At 39.2% G+C, this 21,758-nt stretch overlaps 1 protein-coding gene across 1 annotated transcript; it reads right to left on the reverse strand.

Moving 5' to 3' along the window:
* Positions 1–3,797: 3,797 nt before the first annotated feature.
* stxbp2 (syntaxin binding protein 2) lies at positions 3,798–21,646 on the reverse strand. Its single transcript, XM_080723990.1, has 19 exons — positions 21,546–21,646; positions 17,851–17,900; positions 17,640–17,721; positions 16,149–16,225; positions 15,971–16,046; positions 15,740–15,843; positions 15,472–15,620; positions 15,288–15,372; positions 14,402–14,532; positions 13,713–13,820; positions 13,111–13,168; positions 12,907–12,972; positions 12,579–12,659; positions 9,653–9,794; positions 8,769–8,875; positions 8,562–8,660; positions 8,065–8,150; positions 5,568–5,728; positions 3,798–4,961 (listed from the first exon to the last, which is right to left on the reverse strand). The coding sequence occupies exons 1-19, from the start codon at positions 21,580–21,582 to the stop codon at positions 4,879–4,881; spliced, it is 1,782 nt and encodes a 593-aa protein (XP_080580116.1). The 5' UTR covers positions 21,583–21,646; the 3' UTR covers positions 3,798–4,878.
* Positions 21,647–21,758: the final 112 nt, after the last annotated feature.

The raw sequence follows: 21,758 nt of genomic DNA on the forward strand, positions 1-21,758 counted from the left end.
CCCCTTAGGGTCCCTGGAACCCACTTAGAGAACCAATGATTTTAGAAGAGCTGAAGTAGACTGCCAAAACCTGAATGGGCGTGGAAGAGACTGGACGGGATAGAGTATGTACTGGATTGGTATGTCTTCTTGATGCTTCTGGAGTACTCTCAGTCAAAATGATCTGAGGTGCAGAGTTGCCATGCTTTTCCATCGTTTTGCTCTAGGAGAACATAAAAAGTCACATCTTACAGTAGATACCAGTGGTACGTACATTCATAATGCAAATTCTGAAGATACATGAACCTCGAGATGAACACTGTCTAACAGGGACGTGCTGGGCCCCTGATTCAGCCCGGGAAAAAGAGTTGGAGAGGCCCTGGAAACCTTGTATGTCCAAAACCGTTTGTTTTGTATTTATCATTTTTAAAATGATTTAAACTAGTGAAAACAGCCGATCTACAAGCACACAACGCCTCGCACCGCGAGGCCTTGTGTGCTTGTAGATCTGCTGTTTTCACTACTTTTGTGCAACGGCCTTATAGGATGAAGCAGGGCTTTGCTTTGGGAAAAAAAAAAAATTTGAAACTTGGAGATACGAGGTTTCTGCCCGACAGTGACGATTTACCCAAAATGGAACGAAGGCCGACATTTTATTTTTATTATTTTTTCCTAATGGCCAGCACGTCCCTGACACTGTCTAATCACTTACCTGTTGGCCAAACCCTGGCAGCGATGCTAGTGCAACGCGTTGGTCATCAAGTCGATGCCTCTGGACATTGGCCAGGGTATGAAAGAAGTCCTCACTGCTCTGGCCTGTGGAGAGCAGAAGAATCTCTATAACAAGCAATGATCTTGTTTATTTATTTTTTTATTCTTTTTTGCTAGTTGTTTTTATCGCTCTGACCTTTGGACACTGCACTATTAGGTTGTGTTAGTAGTTTTTTTTTGTATTTCTGCTTGTGTTTGACATGATGTAGAGATACTTGTTGCACTAACTAGCATTGACTGTTATGGTCACTTTGATATGGGCACTGTATTATTTTGATAGTCGTGCTTTAAGACACTTTATGTATATATATTATTCGTTCTCTTTCCTGTTGTACCTTGCTCTTACTGTACTTACTGTACTCTGTTCTTGTTTTTTCTTTTTATCTTTTTCATACTTCTCTGTAACTTTGTAAATAACCTTATACTGCTGTGCTGCCTCTGGGCAACAAATTTTCCCCCTTGGGATAATAAAGGTATCTATCTATCTATCTATCTATCTATCTATGTAGTGTTGTTGTTCTTAGACAGAATGTGTGTGTGTACCAAGAACTGTTCCTTGCCAAACACCACAACACTATTGCTTATCTACAAGCTCAAAATCAATGTGTCACATCACTACATCTGCTGTTTTTGGAACATATTGACAAACAATAATGCCCAAGATGGGGACACCAGGTTGAAAGTGCTAAAACTGGCACAATAAAACCGTATATACTGTGTATAAATGTTTTCTCTCATTTGTTTGTTTTCCTCTGCTTTCCAGTTGGCCCCCCTCTGCCCCCACTTTGAAAAGATGTGCACTACTACAGTACTGTTCCAACCTGAGGGTGCAGTTCTCATTTGTACAGGTGTAACAGGGGCACTGCGTGAACCACCCAAAGTACAACGTTGATCCTCCATGCGCCCACGCTGAGAGTAATTCATAATGGTCATGATCTTCTCTTGGTCTTTGGTTCCCTGGTGGAAATAAGATTGGGGTGAATTTATTGCTATTAATCACAATGTTATAGTCCACCTAAAAGAAATTGGTAGTTAACAATCACCATAAGAGAGATAGCATATGAGACTTATCAAATGCAAAACAAGTACACGTCTCATTTCAGTGTTACTGAAAATTATTTCTCTCTAGCTTCTTTAGCAGTTACAAAACTGCAATAAAAAGCAAAACCAGAAAAACTTTGACTTTGAAATTACATCAAACAATGCACTAATAACACTTCACTGAGGTTCTTCCTCATCCTACCATCACACCGCTGTCAGCTTCCATTGTTGTCTCTACTCCAGATGTGGTCCTTGTCATCATCAACTAAGACAAAATAGGTGGTCCAACAAAGTATTCTCCAGCAAACTTGAGATAGCAATCCTTGTAATATATAGTTAGTGATATATCGTTAGATTTCAAAACATTCAACGCCCGGTCAACAATGTGATCCAGCTTGATTTCGCTCCAAATGTGTACTGGTGGTACTGTAGCTTGCGAGCACTTTAAATAGACTTAAGCTCTTAGTATTAACCCATTGCCATTAAGACCCGAACTGCTGCCCCCCTCTTAATATTGCCATCTGTAATCCCAGATGAAAACATAATCCTCAGCGTGGAGAGGGATGATCTTTTCACTGGTAGTAAGGTATGCTCTCAACTGAGCAAATGCTGACATCACTTACACTCTACGTTGGCGTTTTGCAAACAGACGTATGTCAGGTCAAAGTTGATGTATTCAGAGACACAAGCCTAACGGTATAGTTTCCTTTAGCGTCATTCAGATCAGCCGTTTCCAGATTTAAGGTCTTGAGGGCCAGCGGGGGCAGGCCACCCCTATGAATAAGTGAGAGAGAAAGTAATTAACAAAATAATTAGCTTTACTTAATCCAGTTATTTTCGTGTTATTCTTCTGTAGAGTTTGCACAATACTCCACCTAGAATTGAAAGGGCTGGACTGGTGGTGGCGGTTGCGGGGCCATAGGAACCATTCATCTGTAGGCCTATGCGGTTGATTAATGTCATATTATGGTAAATGATCTGCAAGTAATTCTCTGAACCATAAAGTATCACACACTTTTAAGCTGAATGCCTCATTACAAAGAGGGTGAGGAAAATTCCTCCACTAGGAGCAAAAATAGTACGTCCCATCAATTTCAATTCTTATTTTCTTATAAAGGTTTGTAAGGAGTTGATCATGAGCATCGGATGGTATGTCACTAACAGTATGGTCAGTCATTAATTTACTTTCCCCATGCCTGACCTACTGTATAAACCCCTAAGTCAAATGGAGCTATCTTCTACTGTTCTGGAATCACTTGCAATAGTCTTGCTATGATCAGTAAAACCACAATGCTGGTAATGAATATACATTAATGGTGGCAGGTATTATTCGAATAACACCTTTATAAAAATGTTGCTTTAGAAACTGGCATTATTTATTCTGGTCTGTTACACATTTCCCAATATCTGTGTGTAATAACATGATTTTGTTCCAATTGACACACAAGATTCGTTCAGTACTTTTTCTTACCGCCAGGACTTAACACTTGCATGTGACTTGTATATATCTGTGGAAAACTGCTGCTGCAGTTTGATCTATTCTGGACCTACTCTGTTGACAATTAATGTTTAAAGGAGTATTTCACCCCCTAAATGATACTCTTTGGCTTACTCTTTGGCTTAATAACCCCACAATCAATCATCCAGTTCTAGGCAACACAGAAGGGGGGACTTTTTTCTTATTGAAGGTATATTAATGACAAAGTTCAATGTTGAAAATGAGTGGTATTCCCATTTAAGTTACATCACAGCTTGTCCGACTCAACAACTATGCTTTATTAAGTCTTTCCTAGAATTCCTTCTTAGAAAGTGGGTGAAATTAATCAAAGTTTAAAATAACCCATTTGAGAATTGGAGAAGCTGATGTTGCAATAAGCTAAAAGAAGGCTTCTGCAAAGCTTACAGTCATAATGCTGTAAAGAGGTTTTGAGTGACTAAGAGGTCATCAGTTCTAAGGTCCCATCTTCTAAGAAACAATGCACTTACTAAAGCACAACATGTTTATACAGTGTTTCTTTTATTTATAGTTTTAACCAGGGGTAACAAGGAATGACAAAAAACATACTACACTCAGTCCCAATCCTACATACTGTACAAATACATGGTAAAAGTGCATTGTTTTAAAATAAAACAGGACTTGGGAGTCTGACTGAAAGTTCCAAGATGAGCATCAAAAGATGGCACCTTCACTTCAATGGTAACAAACATTCGATGTCAGACACATTTCTCACACAGCCCTTCAGACATAAAGAATAAACAAAGATTAAAACAGTCAATATGTATGCATGTATAACATTTGACTCATGTTGCAGATTTGCAGTAGGATTATCCAGCTCTGTTGGGATTAAGACATTTCTTAATAGGTATAATACAAAGGAAAAGAAAATTATAGTAACATAAAAACCAATTTGAACTTTGATGCTATTACACGGTACATTAATCAAATCATCTTCATAAAGTTCTGTGCTTAAATTAAATATTATGAATACAATTTCAATCACAGCAGCAGTATATACAGTACATTAACCATTTTACACCAAGCATTGCAATAAAAAGATTACCGCCAGTGTCGCACAACGAAAACAGCACACTTGCTAGCTCACGTGTTGCAGTGTAATGCACTTTTTTTTTACTTGTTCCATTGCGCGACACCCCGCGCAACAAAGTATATCTTGCCCTTAAGTTTGGTTATACGATTGATTCTGACATCTTCATTTTCTACTTCAGAGATTGTGCTGAATCATGTCGAATTGGAAAGACTTGAGGCATAATCCCAGTGTGCTCGTCGGGGATGGTGTTTTCTGCTGGTGTTTCCGTTCCGAGTGCATCAAAGGGTTAGGGTGTGTGCTCAGTGTAGTGAGTGCCTAAACCTAACGGTAATCCTAACCCTAACCTCAGTAAAACTATGCCTAACCCCAACCCTAACCCTAACCTTAACCTCAGTAAAACTATGCCTAAACCTAACCATAACCCCTAACCCTAACCACACCCGGTGCGCATTTACGAACGCACCCTTTGATACACTCGGACTGAATCACCAGCAGAAAACACTCTCCCGTGCTCGTGGTCCTCCCCCATGGACTGTACCTAACAATCAGGAGGAGCAAGCACCTGGTCCAGTCTCTTCAGGTCATCCAGGAAGCTGTTGGGGGTCAGGACGTGAGATGAGCCTGCAGAGGAGAACAGAGAGGGTCAGGGCACAATCTATCATCTCTCTTGTCTCCATTTAAACAAGGATGTGCACTAGGGCATTAACGGAAAGGTCCACAAGTCGACTCAGTCGACTTCATTACACAAGTCGCAAGTCGACTACCACCAGAGAAAGTTGAAGTTGAAAAAAAAAAAAAAAACTTTCTATAGCAGATCTACATGCTCACAACGCCTCGCGATGCGTTGTGAGCATGTAGATTGGCTATTTTCACAATTTCTGCCTCTATATATTTGACAATTTGGACAATGTTTAATTTGCCATTTTAGAGGTATTAAAAAGTCCTTATATTGTCACTTTAGAAATGTGAAGATACCCTCTATACACTTAAACTTTATGTTGGTTTGTTTACTGTTGAGTGAGAAAACAATGTTTCACATTAAGTTAATCATCTGGGGACCCCCCAAAATAATTGGGGGGGTCGTGTGTGATGTGATGACCTCATCAAACGATAAAGTCGACTTCAACTCAACTTTTTACTGAGTCGAGTCGACTTGCAAAAATCACAAGTCGTTAATGCCCTAATGTGCACCAATCTGGACTTCACTATTTGGGTTCTCTTGCTTACCGATCAGAACCTCCCACTTCCCTTCAGTGGCTCGAGTCAGCTCATAGGCAGAGCGCATCTCCGAGTGTGACACCCCACCGATCACAAAGATGATGAGACGAGGACCTGAGCGATACTCCGTCGGGTTTTTATTTTTGTGCCAGTGGCCATATCGTGCACTGCTGTTTAAAAACATACAAACAACAAAAGAAAAACAATCAGACAACTTGGTCTTCCCTGCTACAAAGAAAGTGGGGCAAATAATAATGATGGCAGGCAAGCGTGGGGACAAATGTCAATGTCAGATCTGAAGCTGACCACACAACAGATAATTTGTCAAATTTAGGTTCTCATTGATTCGCCCTCCCGACAATTGCAGGGGCATTCCCTATTTGAGGCTTGTCAGAACCGATTTAAAGGAGCTATAGTCAACTTTTTCATTGTAGGGCCGACACTTTGTTTACATCCTAGTCTATAGACTAGAATGTAAACAAAGTGTCGGTCTGACAATGGCCCAAATGATTATTTTATCATTATTTTACGCTTTTTGTGGTCATTTTTGAATAGAAACACATATATGATAGCCTGACACTCAGCCTGAATTGACATTTCGAAACAAAAAAATTAAAGGGGTGTGGCTAGCGATTCAGGGTCTGGAACTAGGCTACATATATGAAGCTTATTTTTTAATAAAATATTTTCGAAACATTATTTTTATTTTAGCATCCGTTTTTCAAGAAAAAGTTGACTATAGCTCCTTTAATTATCCAGTAGTAAGGGGGTTCAAAGACACGTCACTAACTGGATTGAACCCTCCCCAATCTAAAAATATGAAAAATGTTTCACAATTATGACTAAATCCTGTAGTGTGAAAGCAACAATAGAATATTGTGCAGAAATAGCGAGCTGTGGAAAACTAGTCTAAAAATAGCCTACTTGACTGTCATTCACCTCGTCACTGAAAATCTGGTTATTTCCTCCAGTCCATTTTATCACAGGGAATCACATCTGTTATAACACGTTAGAGGTCATTTTGGTGAACTCAGAACTTCAATACACACACAATAAAGTACTCGATTTTAACCAAATGACCCCTGACGTGTTATAGCAGATGTGAATGAAAATAAAATACCTCTTGCCAGATGATTGCATAAAATGTTGGGTATGTAGAATTCGACCCAAATGTTTTCATTATAGATACCAGTAAGACTCCCTAATCGGGAGATAAACGACTGTCAGGTCGCATACACAAACATTAGAAGGCAATGGTAGCCAATCAGGAGGGAATATGGGAAATGGGACAGATCCATGTTGATGACATGACTTTAGAGATACTGTGAACCGCTTTGCGTGATTTTAGGGCAAAATCTGTAGGAGCAGTGTCCAAAAAAAATATTTTGCAAGAATCTGCCTCATGGTGGCACTAGAAGAGGGCCATGTGAGAAATGAGGGGTTGTGGTTTGGCAACCAAGGAGTGACAGTGTGTACAAAGTTTGGCATGGATCGGGGCAACGGTGGCAGAGATACGAGTAGGGTAAAAGTGTGACTGACAGACAGACTGACAGCCGGTAGACATCTGTATGGAGAAACACTTCACTCTGAAGTAAAGTTTCTTTGCGGGACCTCAAGTCCCTGGAATGAATCTCTATTATGAAATTGTTTAATCACCAAGTGTGTTGTCCTGCGTCAAAACTGAAACATCTGGTGTTTGTGTTCTCATGACTAAAATATTAAACATAGTCTATATCTGTATACAGTACATACTGTACAGTATAATACGGTTAACAGTTGCTGTCATTATATTTAGATAACTGTTATCTGTATGTAAATGCATACATTTATATAAAGGATTTTAAAATCTTAACTGATTTTAAACACGTGGCAGACAGACGTAATGACAGATGTTGACCATATAATGACAGATTTAGCGTCATAATAATGGAATATCAGTGTTGACATTAATAACACCTCAGATTTAAACTGAAATAATACTATGACAAGCAGGAAGGAGACAAAGTGTTGTCCATTAGCAAATGCAGCTTACGATCTTCCCAAGTTCATGATAGTGGTTTGTGTAAGCGCCACAATCATGTTGGAAAACCTTTGGGATTATGGGGGGATTTATTCAAAGTAAAACTGTCTCACTTTAAAAAAAATCTTGGTTCAAAGTTCGATGAAATAAAAGCAATCTTTTGACAACAACAATCCACGACCACTAGCTGTGTGGTTAACCAAAAGTTGAACTTTTTCAAAAGTACCTTTTACACATAACACATTTGTTACTCTTTCCAAACGGTTTAAATGGCTTGTCATTTAGACCCGAGTCTGATTCTAAAAACGCCTTCTAAATCCTGACCAGAGTTTTCTGAAAAAACTTCACGTTTTCATTCTAAAAAGGTGTTCCCGGCTTGAAATGTATAAAAACGTATAGGCGTTCCCAGGTCTAAATAGATTAATCTACCTTCAGTATATTTATATTATTGCTCAGACAATAATGAAATTTCTCAATAGTACAAACCTGACTGCTGTCTGGGTTGTATTGATCTGAGCAGGCTCAGAGATGAATGGCCACTGCTTTTTGTCCAGTTTGTCTTCAATGATGTTCTGCAACACATGGAAAGGTTTAAGTCAGAATGAGAATAATCTAAAGGGCTAAGTCTAAACTAGGGATGGGACGATATGAAAATTTCATATTACGATTATTGTGACATTATCGTGATTTACTACATTACCGCGATAATCAAAATCCATCATCCTGGGGCGGAATGTTTGCCAAAAAATAGCCAATCTACAAGCTGCAACACATTGTGAGCTTGTAGCTCTGCTATTTTTTGGCAAAGACATTTGATAGAGTATAAAAAAGACAGTATCAAGTACATATATTATAAGTACCTTATACCAGTTATAGAGGGTTTAAGTGGTACCGGATATGCAGCTTGGCAAATAAAAGGTGAATTGAACCCAGCGCATGACGGAGGACGATATCACAACAAATTAAATCTCCGACGTGCATACCTCCATCACGTCTTTAATGGTGGGTGTCCATCTGGAGAGCTGGTAGGTGCTTTCTGTGCGTTCCTTCTTCTCTGGAAGTGTTTTCCCTGTATTGGGACCCTGACAGAAGGGGGGGAGAGGGGGGGGGGGAATAAACGGTATCACAAGGAATGCTAGGCTGAAAGCAAGGGGAGAATGTGACAAAAGAAACTGCAGTTGAGTATTTACCCCAGAGGTGATGTTACAGCCCAGATGCTGCAGGTTGGTAATGATGTTGCTGTCAGCATGTATGTTGGCATGCTGGATGAGCTTTGTCAGGTTCTCCTCTGCGATGCCTATATGGAGAGAATCACACACTCTTTATGGAGAACTAGCCATGAAGATCTGCATCTTTAACCCATTTAGAACGGGTACACATTTTGTGTATCATTATTTTATGCTTTAACTATTGAAAAATAGCAGATATACAAGCTCACAGCGCGGCACCGAGTGCCGCGCTGCGAGCTTGTAGATCTGCTATTTTTGAAAAATCGTGAAAATTAGAATTTTGACCCGATTCCATAAGTGTCTTTTGAATCCTTCTAAGATTTTTTTGAAAAACCTTTGTTTCTATGTCAGCAATCTGGCAAGCCACCGTGAAAGAAAAGGTCCTTTTCACTTAACTGGAGCTCAGTTAGTCGGTTCTTGAGAGACTACTATGTCAGTGGTTCTCAAACCTTTTCATGTGAAGGACCCCCAAAATGATATGTATTTGGGCACGGACCCCCATCTCAAAATATTTAGTTCCAGGGACCACCCAGAAGCAAAATTGGAGTTACAAATGTTCGCTTTAAAAATACATATATTCAAAGATTTGCACACATTTTCACGACTTTTTCAAAAATAGCAGATCTACAAGCTTGCAAGCTTGTATATCTGCTATTTTTCACTGGTTAAATGGGTTAAAAACTCTTGGTGGAACTCTACTACAGAATTTTAAAAACATTAAATTAGTCCTCAGTGGCAGTTTTAAGTAGACAGATATGCGCTTATAGACAACAAGACAACCAGGATTGAAAAAAGTCATCATGCTTTAGTTTAAGACAGAAAGTCTTGTAGTGAGAAGGACCCACCCTTCTTCTTGTGGAATATGTAGAGCAGAATGATGCGGATCTTTTCATAGGCCTGGACGTCAGGGTTGAGGAGCACAGGGACAATGCTTTTCATGGCATCTTTTAGAGCCTCTCCCTCTGCATCGGAGCCCATGGCCAAGTCCTGTGGAAAGCATCCGTAGATCATTGTCATTGAGCGTGTCTTAAAGTTCACTGTTAGTTTTGGCAAGAGTGACACATTAAAGAGGCATTCCAGTTTGGGAGAGTATATTACATTTTTGAAAACACACAAAAGAATTTTCAGGAGCGGTCAACCATTAGCCATGGCTACCCCACGTACAAAACCAGATCAGTGGCCTTGTGGTTAGAGTGTCCGTCCTGAGATTGGGAGCCAGTTACTTACCAAAGGTATTTATTTACACAAACAAGATCATGGAAATTAGGTGCAAGGAAAAAATAAGAACAACAGTGATCATTTGCAAGAACAGCTAATGATGCAGGTCAGCCATTCATTGTGGTATCCAATGTGGTATGTGGTATCCTGTATGTATGTGGTATCCTGTATGTACTGTATGGCAGCAGCGTGCTCCCTTAAATGCACAAATACATTTCGTTGTACTGTGAATGTACTTGTATGTGTACTGTTCTTTGAAAATGAGTTGATCGTTGACAAATGAAACTGTGCCTGTGTACCTGTACTGTATTGTTACAATGACAAATAAACTCTAATCTAATCTAATCTCAATATAAAGTGAAAGAAATCTATTTAAATATTACATTAAGCAAAATATAATGCAGATACTGTCTGACAGGTACAGCCTAAGCAAAACATTCCCCCATAAATAAATTACAGTATGATGCATCATTAAGAAAGAAAACCAGTGACAAATATTGGCCACATTAGTTCTATGCGTATTGCTAAGCGTATGGCTAAATACTGGGGGTGGTGTGGGGGTAGGGGGTTGTTCTTTCTAAAATAGAAAGCTGCAAAAGTGCGTAATCTTCCCAGGAATCCCCAACCCAAATAAATCTAGCAAAAAGCTAAGCCAATTAACATCAAAACTCTTCAACTGGTGGGAGTCATCCTTAATACAGTTACAGAGGGAGATTTGGACTGAGCCGCACAGAACAATGCAGCGGCGCATTCATACGAGGACAGCCGACAGTTAAGAGCTGTGGCTGGCTGCCCGGCTCCGGCTGTCCATCACAGAGCCAACACATGCCTGTATGATTATAGAGACAGCTTTCAGACATGCCGATGATCCATTAATGGACGGAGAGAGTCACTCAAACAAGTAGCCCATTAACACGTCTATCGCATTATAATACCACAATCATGCAAAAATGCCCGTGACTCATCTGATATAAGCCTAAAGGCCCATTCCCACTGGGCCAGATAACAGATAAAAAAATCTCTTTCTCCAGATATTTTTCCATTCAAAGTGGATGGTAGATACAGATTTAAAAAAAAATCTCCCACAGATATTTGCCAAACACACCGTGAGGGAAGAAGAAAAGGCAGGGCTGTGATATCCAGACAATTTACTTGGTCTTGGAAGTGGTCTGAGTCACAGTTTTACCCCAGGCTCAAGCTGATGGAGGGGGATTTCAGGATGGTGGAGCTGGACAGCAGTCCGTCATGCTGAAGGTATTATTCTCACTAGTGACATAACAGCTGTGCATTACTATGCATTTAAGACGGGAGGATATCCTGTCTCAATGCAATATTATATATTATGCAATATTGCCATTAAGATTGATAAACGTCACAACGCTGTGCCAGTGCCACTTAAACCCAGATTACTTTATTAATAGAGATGCTAGCATGGCTTTCCTTTATACTGCGTGGATTGAGTGCATGAGTATAATGGCTATAGCAGTGCACACTCTCAAGTCAGTGGCTAGTGGTTACCATGTTAGGATAGTGGATGGAAAGTGATTATTTATGCTGTAAACCCTTTACTCAGAAACATAACTATTTATGCTTGCATTCAAAAACAAGATGACTACAGTTGTTGCAGTCCACTTCACCACTAAGTTACAAAAGGCCAGACCGCACCAATGCAACAAGTCGCAACAGCCATTGGCAGTTGCATTGGTGTGGATTGGCCTTAAAGGACAACTTTAAGGCCACATCTGCCCATGAAGGATTGTGGTGCACCTTGGGAATGGGCTTATTTTGTCTAACACTCATTTCTCCTTTTCTCTAATTACAATCTATAATATGAAGTTGTCCTTTAATTATGAGACAAAAATATTTGATCATATCAAATGCAAATATTTCTTGTTTTGTCATCTTTGGTTGCCTACCTATTGAGCAATGCCTTGCTTATATTGTCCCCTTCATCCCTAATGACTAGTTTGTAAAGCAAGTGACAAAAAATAACTCACAACTCCACCCACTTTCTTCACAGAAACGTAAAACTGTGAGAAACTTGCCAATCCACCTTCCTACTGAACCACTCAAGCCATTTAGAGGTTGATTCTAAAAACAGCTTCTAAACCCTGAACTTAATAAATAATCAAAAATGATGTTGCTCTAGACATAGCAGAAACTAAAATTACAGAGATGTTACCGGCTTGAAAGGTATACAGTGACAACATTGTGTATGTGTAACAGGTCAAAATAAATGGGTTAAACCCTAGTCCAATATTTTTTTTAAATAGCAGATCTACAATCTAACAACACATTATGATGCAATGCATTGTGAGCACCGCACACAATGCGGTGCTGTCCATATTTTGGAAATAAATTGTCATTTTGTAAATTATTTTAAATATTTTAGAAATATTTTGCCTATAATAATGACAATATGATAATAGAATACCCAAAATAGGAATGCCAAAACTCTCCCAAAACTTTCATTTGAATAAGGACTTATAATATAGACTCTCTGTCTTCAGTAAGAAAAGGCCACAAACACACATCTAGTCTAGTGACACTGACCTGTTCCACCTCACAAAGCTTATCAGAAGAGGCCTTGAATTTCTTCATGCAAGCATCAGCTAGATGCAGATGAGTGGAGTACTGTGAATCCAAAAGGGTAAAGGTTAGGACTAGTACAGTATCACTGTAATGAGTAATAGTTTACTACATTTAATCAAAATATAATGGAATGTGAATAAAATAAAATATTAATGGCATTGAAGGACTAGGACTATGATGTAGGTACGTAGTTATTTCGGGGTGACTTGTCACTTAAACTGAGAATCATGAGGTGATACTAGAGATGAAGAATCATCCATTTATAATAAGATACCAAAAGAGAACTCACCGTGCTCAACTCCTTCTGGTACTGTGGCATTTTCTTTACCATTTGAGAGAGATCTTTGATGTTGGCCTGAAGAGAAATACACATGTTCAGAACCAAAACACAGGATACCGAAAGCACAAATGTGGATGTTTGAAATAGACCAACACATAATTACCACTGACTAGACAGTGAACACGCTGCAACATGGACATAATGTTAACTTACTTTATCAGTCGACATCCTCTTACTCTCACAAAAGGTGCGGAGAAGTTCTGTCACTTTTCTGTAAGGAAGCGTAAAGCATTTGGGAGTTACTTTGGAGGTATCATTCATCATGGTAAATCCTTATATAATCATGAGTTACAATACTTTTTAATTATAAGTATGAAACATGACTTTTAAACGTAATCATTCAATACATAAGATATTGTCACAATTGGAATTCTACCAGGATATTATTTTATATTTACTGTTGCTGTTGGGCAGAAACCTTCTAAGTCAAGAATAGCATAAATAGCAGATCTACAAGCTCACAGTGCATCTAGTTGTGAGCTTGTAGATCGACTATTTTCACAACTTTTGCACAACACTGTAATACGTGTTATAAAATAGGCATTAATTTAGGAACAATCATAAGATGTCCGCCTGACAGTGACAATATACAAATCTTCAAAGCTAAGCTATTATTGTAATAATATTATAATACTGGACATAATTGTGCAAAGACAAATATATTTTATGAAACCATCTTCCCCAACACTGGTTTCGACAGGTTGACCCCATGGACAGGCTTCATCTAACTGTGCTAGTATTAAGTGTAGACTTACTTGCTGACATCTGCTATGTGCATGTGCCTCAGCTGAACCCACAGATCGTCATCTTCATCCAGTAACACTTCCCGCTGCTTTGAGTCTCCAATCCCAGTTGTCTGATACCTGGTCACGGCAGGAGTACAAAACAACAAGAACTTGGGGCACAGCATATACCACAGCACTGATGCACAATGTATCTGGTCTATTGGCCACATCAATGAGAAAAGTCAAATCATCTAGAGCATTGATTGATTTAGTTCTCAAATTGGGTCCCAGAAAGTGGGGTGCTGGAACCCCCAGGGGTACTTGGGGGAGTTCCAGGGGGTCCCCAGCTAAATAATATTTAGGAACCATATGACCCTTATGGGTCTGTAACTCAGAGTGTACAAATGGAACCAAATGGACCTAACGGGCCCATTTGTACACTCTCAGAGTTAAATTAACAATGATTTCACAATATAAATTGGGGTCCCAGAGATTGAAATGCCATATTACATGGGGTTCCATAGCCTAATGAATGTCAAACTGGGGGTCTCTGAAATTAAAATGGTTGAAAATCACTGCTAGAGCTGTAAAAGTCTCTTATAGGAGGGGCCCTGGCCCGGCATATCTTTTCAAACGGGGGTCCAGATGGGGCGAATAAGTATAAGTTCTGGGGGTCCTCGACATGAAAAGGTTTGAGAACTACTGATGTAGAGACTCACTGGTAGATGTCCTGCTGGATGTCTAGTAAGTCGTAGGCCATGGCCTGGAAGGTCAACTCGTGTAGGATGGGCGTCACAGGGTCAAATCCACGGTCAACAATCAGTAATTGTGAGCGTGCTTTATCAGCACCCTAAGAATTAAGAATTTTGGTAAAACAAAATACATCAAATAATGCAAAGCAGTGTTTCCTCTGGATAGAATCTTTGACCTAGGCTGGCCAAATTGTCGTGAAACCAAAGCAAAGAGGAATATTGTACGATAAATACAAAACAGCCATCTTTCTCTTGGTATTGGTATACTGTATTAGCATATCTTGGGTGTTCTCACAAATATAATTGTGATGCAATCAAAATGCATCTGTGGTGTGTTACATAGCATCACAAATAAGTGTTACCATCTTTGAGATGAGAATAAAGGAGATTAAGAGAAAATCACACAAGCTCAGAAAGAAGCAAGAGTTGAAATAGGTAAAAAGCCCACAAAAAACTGAAAGATTACACGATATGTTGACAATTGACATACGTATATTTCAGGATGGTATGGGCAAAGAGGGAAAGGTAATACATGCCTGTAGAGACTCATCTCAGACGCAAGATGTCAGCTATGAAAAACAGAAATGAAGAAGAGAAGACAGAGAGCAAGGTCCAACAAGTAGAAAAATAATTAACAGGAAATAAAACCCAGAAACTCCCATAAACGTTGAAATCCATAGAGAAGCATAATTTCAGTTGGGCTGTTACAGTTAACCTGTATTATAAAAAATATATAATAAACTTCTTTAGATAAAATGGATCTCACACCACAAGAACTTTGTTCATGCGTCTTGACATCATTAAAAAATATATATCCGAAATACTGAAGTGGAGTACTGAAGTAGATTGTCACCTCTCCCATGCTTGGGTTGTCTGCTTTGTGAGCATTGAGGCGCTGGTACACCTCCTCTGCTAGTTTTGCATTTTCCTCTGGGCCCCTGGAGAGTGGAGACAGGGTGGTTGTGGTACTTTGAACCCAGCAGGTGAATACGATGGAATGCTAATAAAGAATATATATACATGTCAGGTAACTATACCTGCGGTAGCGGATAGCAGGGTACTCCTTCAGCGTGTCACAGAGAGTGGCAATCTGCTCAGCCAGTTTCTCCATCATTTTGCCCTTTTCTGCGGATGCAACAGGGCTATAGAAGCAGTGCATGGAGGTGGGGTCGTCCAGGGTGAATACCTGAGGGGAGAGGGAAGGAGGTGAGGTTCATATCAGCTGGTTGGAACTGGCTCTACAGAATGAACCAGCTTGAGCAAAGGTAGGAAACATATACAGTATCCTCCTCAGTCCTCACCCACCTGAGACTCATATGGCAAGAAAGAAACATTGATCTCTTTCAAAGTCTTGATGACCTTGGCAACCCTAGATCTCCCAAGTTCAGCAAAGAGACCATCTGGACAAGCTACAGACGAGAGACAAAACAGCAACATTTAGATTCACATTAATAAACACCAGAAGCTGAAACATGTTTTTTCCAAAAAACGTGCATGCTAATAATTCTGTATATTAAAATCTATTAAACAACTTACACTCGGTGAAGAAGATATGTGCTGCTTTGTAAGTAAAGGCAGTATCTTTGAAGTCATTGATCAGAGCACGGACCGACTGAAATTCAAATAGAAGGCAAAAAACATTTAGAAATGAAAAATTAACCCATATAATGGTTATGATAGTGACATTGTGAACAGGTAAAGTAACACATCTCACCTTCTCCACTGGAGTAATCAGATAAATGGCCTCCAGACTAGAGATGGGCTCCCTGCGTTTATTGATATCCTCCACAACTGTGTGGTGGAAGAAGAAATTCAATTAAATACTGCAAAGGCCACAGCGCAATCCTTCAAAGATGTGAAGTCCTATTTTCATTAACCCATTAAGACTGAGAAAGCATCCTTTAATTTTAGATGCTATGTTGCTATGTAGATAGATAGATAGATAGATACCTTTATTATCCCAAGGGGGAAATTCAGTTGTCCAGTAGTAGCACAGCAGTATACAGTTATTTACAAAGTTACAGAGACGTAAGAAAAAATAGATAAGAGGGAAAGAAACAAGAGAACAAAAAAAAAGAGCAGTACAGTACCAATAAAGAGAAGGTGCATCAATAGAGGGGGCGAATAATATATAAGTATATATACATAAAGTGTCTTGCAAAAAAGACCATAGCAGTCAATGCTAGTTAGTGCAAACAAGTATCTCACTGTCATTGTTAAACAAAGCAAAAATACTCAGAAACTACCAACACAAACTAATAGTGCAAAGTAAAAAAAAAATCAGTGCGAAAAAAGAAGAAACTAGGAAGCGTGTCACCGCAAGACGCACATGAGCACTCTTCCTGGACGGTCCTTTTGGGTCAAAGTCAATACAGCAATAGTTCCTTAGAGGTCAATGTCAATACAGCAAAGGTTCCGTCAGTCTAAGTTAGGAAGGGAGACCTTTTCAAGCGTCCGTTATGTGTCTCGTTGTACAGCTTAAGGGCAGCCGGTACAAAAGATTTTCCTAATCTCTCACATCTCCGTCCTGGGTAGGTAAAGCGGTCGTTTCCTCTCTTACTCCAGTAACTGGTGATCTCTAGATGGAGGGGGTGGGAGGAGTTCTCCAAGATGGAATCCAGCTTCCTCGCTGTGCGCACACTGGTTACTTCCTCCACCCCCTGCAGAGAGGACCCGACGACAGAGCCTGCTTTCTTCACCAGTCTGTTTAGGTTAAACGTGTCACCTGCTCTGTTGTTGCCACCCCAACATGTTATACCAAAAAAGAGGACACTTGCCACAGTATATAGCAACAGGAATTTATTTTTTAATGAAAAAGAGAACATTTTCTGAAAACCAAAGGCCAGTCCACACCAATGCAATTCCTTGCAACATGCAACTACTTACAACCATTATCCCCAATGGCAGTTGCCAGAAATTGCATCAGTGTGGTGGCCTTACGACAGTTTTGTTGCAAGGAGTTGCGACTAGTTGCATTGGTGCGGTCTGGCCTTTAGGTTAGGATTTAGAAGGCATTTTTATCGTCCTCAAATCTAAACGGGTTAATGAAATGTGGAGAAGAAGATCACGCATGAATGGGTTTATAGTTATTATTACAGTATGACTAAATAAATATTCAGTACTTCATAAAGCATTGATTCTTCAAGTATGGCACTGTATCTATTAATGCTGCAACAACTTCACAATAGATTGCCTCCATACTTACTGGTCACCCCTTCTGCCAAAATGTCTGACATCTTGCAGCAAGATGACAGAATTCGCATACTCATGTGATCCACAATGAGGACCTGAGTAACACAGAACAGGTAAATCAAACAAAATGAATACCGGAGTAACACACAGAACAAGACAAGTACATCAAATGGAATGATACAAAGTGGATCCGAGTGAGGAGAGGTCATTCTTTAAACTCTTACCTTCCACTCGCCATCCTTCTTGATGCTTTTAATGACTCCATTCAGAATTTCTGTGAGGGAACAAGAGACCAATGTGGATTAAGTAATATACATAATGCGAGGGGAAGAAACCCTTCTAACTGCTCTAGTAAAACAAGCAAGTGACATACAACTTTACAATGCCTTTCTCAGTTTCTCCCCTTCGTGGGAATACATAAGCAATGGATCATATTTGTTTTCTATTTTTGTAAATGATATCCATGCAGGCGTTGGCCCTGAGGATTCAGTGGAGTTCAAGTCATATTTTACCACTTAAATGTTCTTGCAGCTTCCTTGCTCTGTCTGCACTTTTAAGGGGCCAGGGCTGTTCAGACTAAGCACTATAACTATAAAAATATAGTTTTAAAAATCGTTCCAAGTCAAGTGGACTGTAACAAAAAAATAAATAGGTGAACAATATAGTTATAGTTATGGTTATAGTCCTCAGTGTGAACAGCCCTTTACAGTAAGTTAATCACACGAATCATGTAGCCAATCAATGTTGGTTTGTATGTTAACAGCTCAGACTCCAGTCAATCTGTTGAGAGAGAGCCAAAATTTGAACTGTGTGTGCTGTGCAGTTAACTTATAGGCCATAAGGGGGAGAAGACGTCGATCTGGAGAATCTGGAATGTGGTCTTGGGTGTTTGTTATCTCCCACAGACAACCTCTGTTCTTCACTTCAATGACACACTGATGACACGCTGTGACCTGCAGCTTTGAGCTTGTTTGTAATGTATGTTTAATAATATGATACAACATATTAAACCTGTTGATTTCTGATTAGATGAGATTTTACTGGCACAATACTTGTGGTATAATTGTGGAGGTCATGCTAAAATCTATAGTGGATCAATTAAAGATATAATCAACAATATAGTATTATATAGTAAGTTGCATTTTATGTCTTGAAACTAGAGTTCCAACATTGGAAAAGCTCTGTGTCAGTCCGATACCAATCACAGGGGTTGACACTAAGGTCTCAGAGGCACTTGCCCATCAGCAAGTACAGGTCATGTTCTACTTGCCCGAAGGTAATGCCCACTTGCCCGAAAAGTATATCGTCCATTATAAAATGATAGGTACGATTTTAATTAACGCTCAATTTAACACTTATTCCTTTACTTTCTGGGGCTGTGCGATTAAAATGTCATACCTCCAAATCCAAATACCAAATACTTTAGCTATGATTGAATACGTCTATGGTTTCACACTTATTTTATATTTTTAAATGTAGCAACAGTAAAAACAGCACATTATAGCTAAATAGAGCCCTTATTTTACATTCCACAGACCAGAAGACACAGCGCACTGGCCACGTTCAGGTGTTTAGACAGATATCTTGTGGTGTGTTTATAGACATTTGTGTCCCCTCTCAAATGAGCACTTGCCCGGTCGGGCAATCTGAAAGCCAACTTCACCTGCCCTGACGTTTTATTTACCTGCCGGGGGCAGGTGGGCAAGCCTTAGTGTCAATGCCTGCCAATCATAATGATGATATTTCATAGTTGATGTTGTACTACTGTTTTCATTCTTACTGTACTATTTACATTATTATTTTACTAACTTGTAGCTGCATTTTAACAATTATTAATGGAATTTGTATTCGTGCCTAGATCAGTGGGTCTCAAATGTTTTAATTTCGATGACCCCCATAACTCTGAGATGGTCAGAGTGGTCCATTTGTACACTCTCAGAGTTACAGGCCTGTAAGGGGTCCATTTGGAACCCCCTCAAGGAACCCTGAGAGTCCCTGGACCCCACTAGTCAGTAGTCACTGTCCTAGATTTGTCTAAATTCCACACTGGTGGTATCGGATCGGTACTCTGTATCGAACAAAGTTGTGGGAATCGAAATCGGGAAGGAAAGAAAATGGTACTCCGTACAACATCTCTACTTGAAAACCCCTGACATGTCATCACTAGAGTGACAGAGGGAGAGCAGCAAGGTATGTCACACAAGTAATTGTGAGAAATGAGGAAATGGAAGGAAGGAACCAATGTTATTACAGTATTTCCTCGTTTGACATCATTACTTGGCACGTTTAGCAACATTCAGATAAACATCTAGCTTAATGTGATAGATGTATAATGGTAAAGATAGTACATTTTTCAATGATTATTTAAACACATACAGTAGATGTTTCTAGACAGCCAAATAAATAGTCCTCTGTAAATACTTGATATGATTAGCTGTGGTTTTACTAGTGTGATGGATGTCCATGAATTGAATACCAAGGACTTCCAACGTAAAAAAGACCGTACACGGACTTATTTGGGATGTTCCTTTTAGTCAAGGTGTTTAACTGTACTACATTTCTATTGTATTGACTATACTTGTACTGTTCTCCATTTTTTGTCTAATAATATAATCAATCAATCAATCAATCAATCAATCAATCAATGATGATGACCCACAACATCACCATGGCACATTCCTTGTATGTTAAAACTTAAAAGGATAAGTTTGGTGTAAATAAAGGATTCTGCTTTCAACAACAGGTGAAAAGATAAGAATAGTATTTTAGGCTATATAGCAACTATATGCATCACAATGACCAGCTTAAGATCGTTTTAGTGATTGGCTTCAAGGCAGACAATTAGTCACCAGTCACACTCACCAGTCACCACACTGAGTTATAATTAGAAAACAAATGCTCATCGCTGTGCAGGATGAAATGTGGGTGTATTAACAACATTACTATGATTTATAGATTCTACCAAGTCCCAAACAGAGACAGCTGAGCAACGTATACATTTTCTTTAAATTTCAATTCATCAGTGGTGTAAAGTAAGAACATTTACATAAGTACTGTACTTACTGTAAGCACAATTTTGAGGTTTTTGTACTTTACTTGAGCGTTTCCAATACTTTTACTTCTACTCCATCTCGGATCCAAACCTAGTACTTTTAAATCACTACATTTATTTGAAAACTTTTCATACTAGTTACTTTGTAGATTTTGATTATTATAACAAAACATACATGATTAACCACTTCAGCCCTATACATTTCATGATTTCAGCCAATTGAAATTCTGCTATTTTCAAAGATTTTTATACATTTGAAAACTTGTGAAATGGGAAATTCTGTATAATGAGTACTTTCTACATCTGGTACTTCAATTACATTTTGATACCAATACTTATGTACTTTTACTCAAGTTAATTTAGACTTGCAGACGTACTAACAAAGTATTTCTACAGTATATTGCAGTATTGCTACTTTTACTGAAGTAAAACATTCGAGTACTTTTTCCACCACTGTAAGAGTGTTTCCAACCATTTCAAACAAGGCAGGTGAACTGTAACTTCCTTAGCTGACACCTGTCAACAACAGCAGGCTAACGCTCGGTTATGCTCTGTCAATTCTATGTGTATTAATAATTAACTAATATATCCCTGGTCAATGTAAACGACTACCACATATCCGCAACTACACCGTTTTTACATGGCACACAGGGCTCATTTCCAAGCCAAAACACGGTTAGTTTATCTTTGGGGGGTGAGAAATTTACTCGAGCGACCGACTGACGTCATTCACCTTTTGCTATTCAAACACACGCTATCAAAATAGACCCAGCTAGATACATACACGATGTGTTTAGAATAAAACGTCACTTTGGTCACTCTATATTTTTTGAGGATATTAAATGTCACAAAGAAAAGGTAACTTACTTTCTCCAACTACTGCCTTCAACCCACTCGGTGCCATCTTGACAACTTGTGAGTCTCTCACTTCCTTGTTGATTTGTTCCCCTGTGTGGTGTGACTGTGAGTCCATTCCATTCATGACACTTTTGAGGCTAAACATTACCGCACAGCGGCTGATGTTGGTATTGCATAGACTGCAAGTTAAAATCACATTTTTCCCTGAAAGTGTCCTAAGGG

Source organism: Nannobrachium achirus (assembly GCF_963921795.1).
Source record: "Nannobrachium achirus genome assembly, chromosome: 4".
Lineage (NCBI taxonomy): Eukaryota > Metazoa > Chordata > Actinopteri > Myctophiformes > Myctophidae > Nannobrachium > Nannobrachium achirus.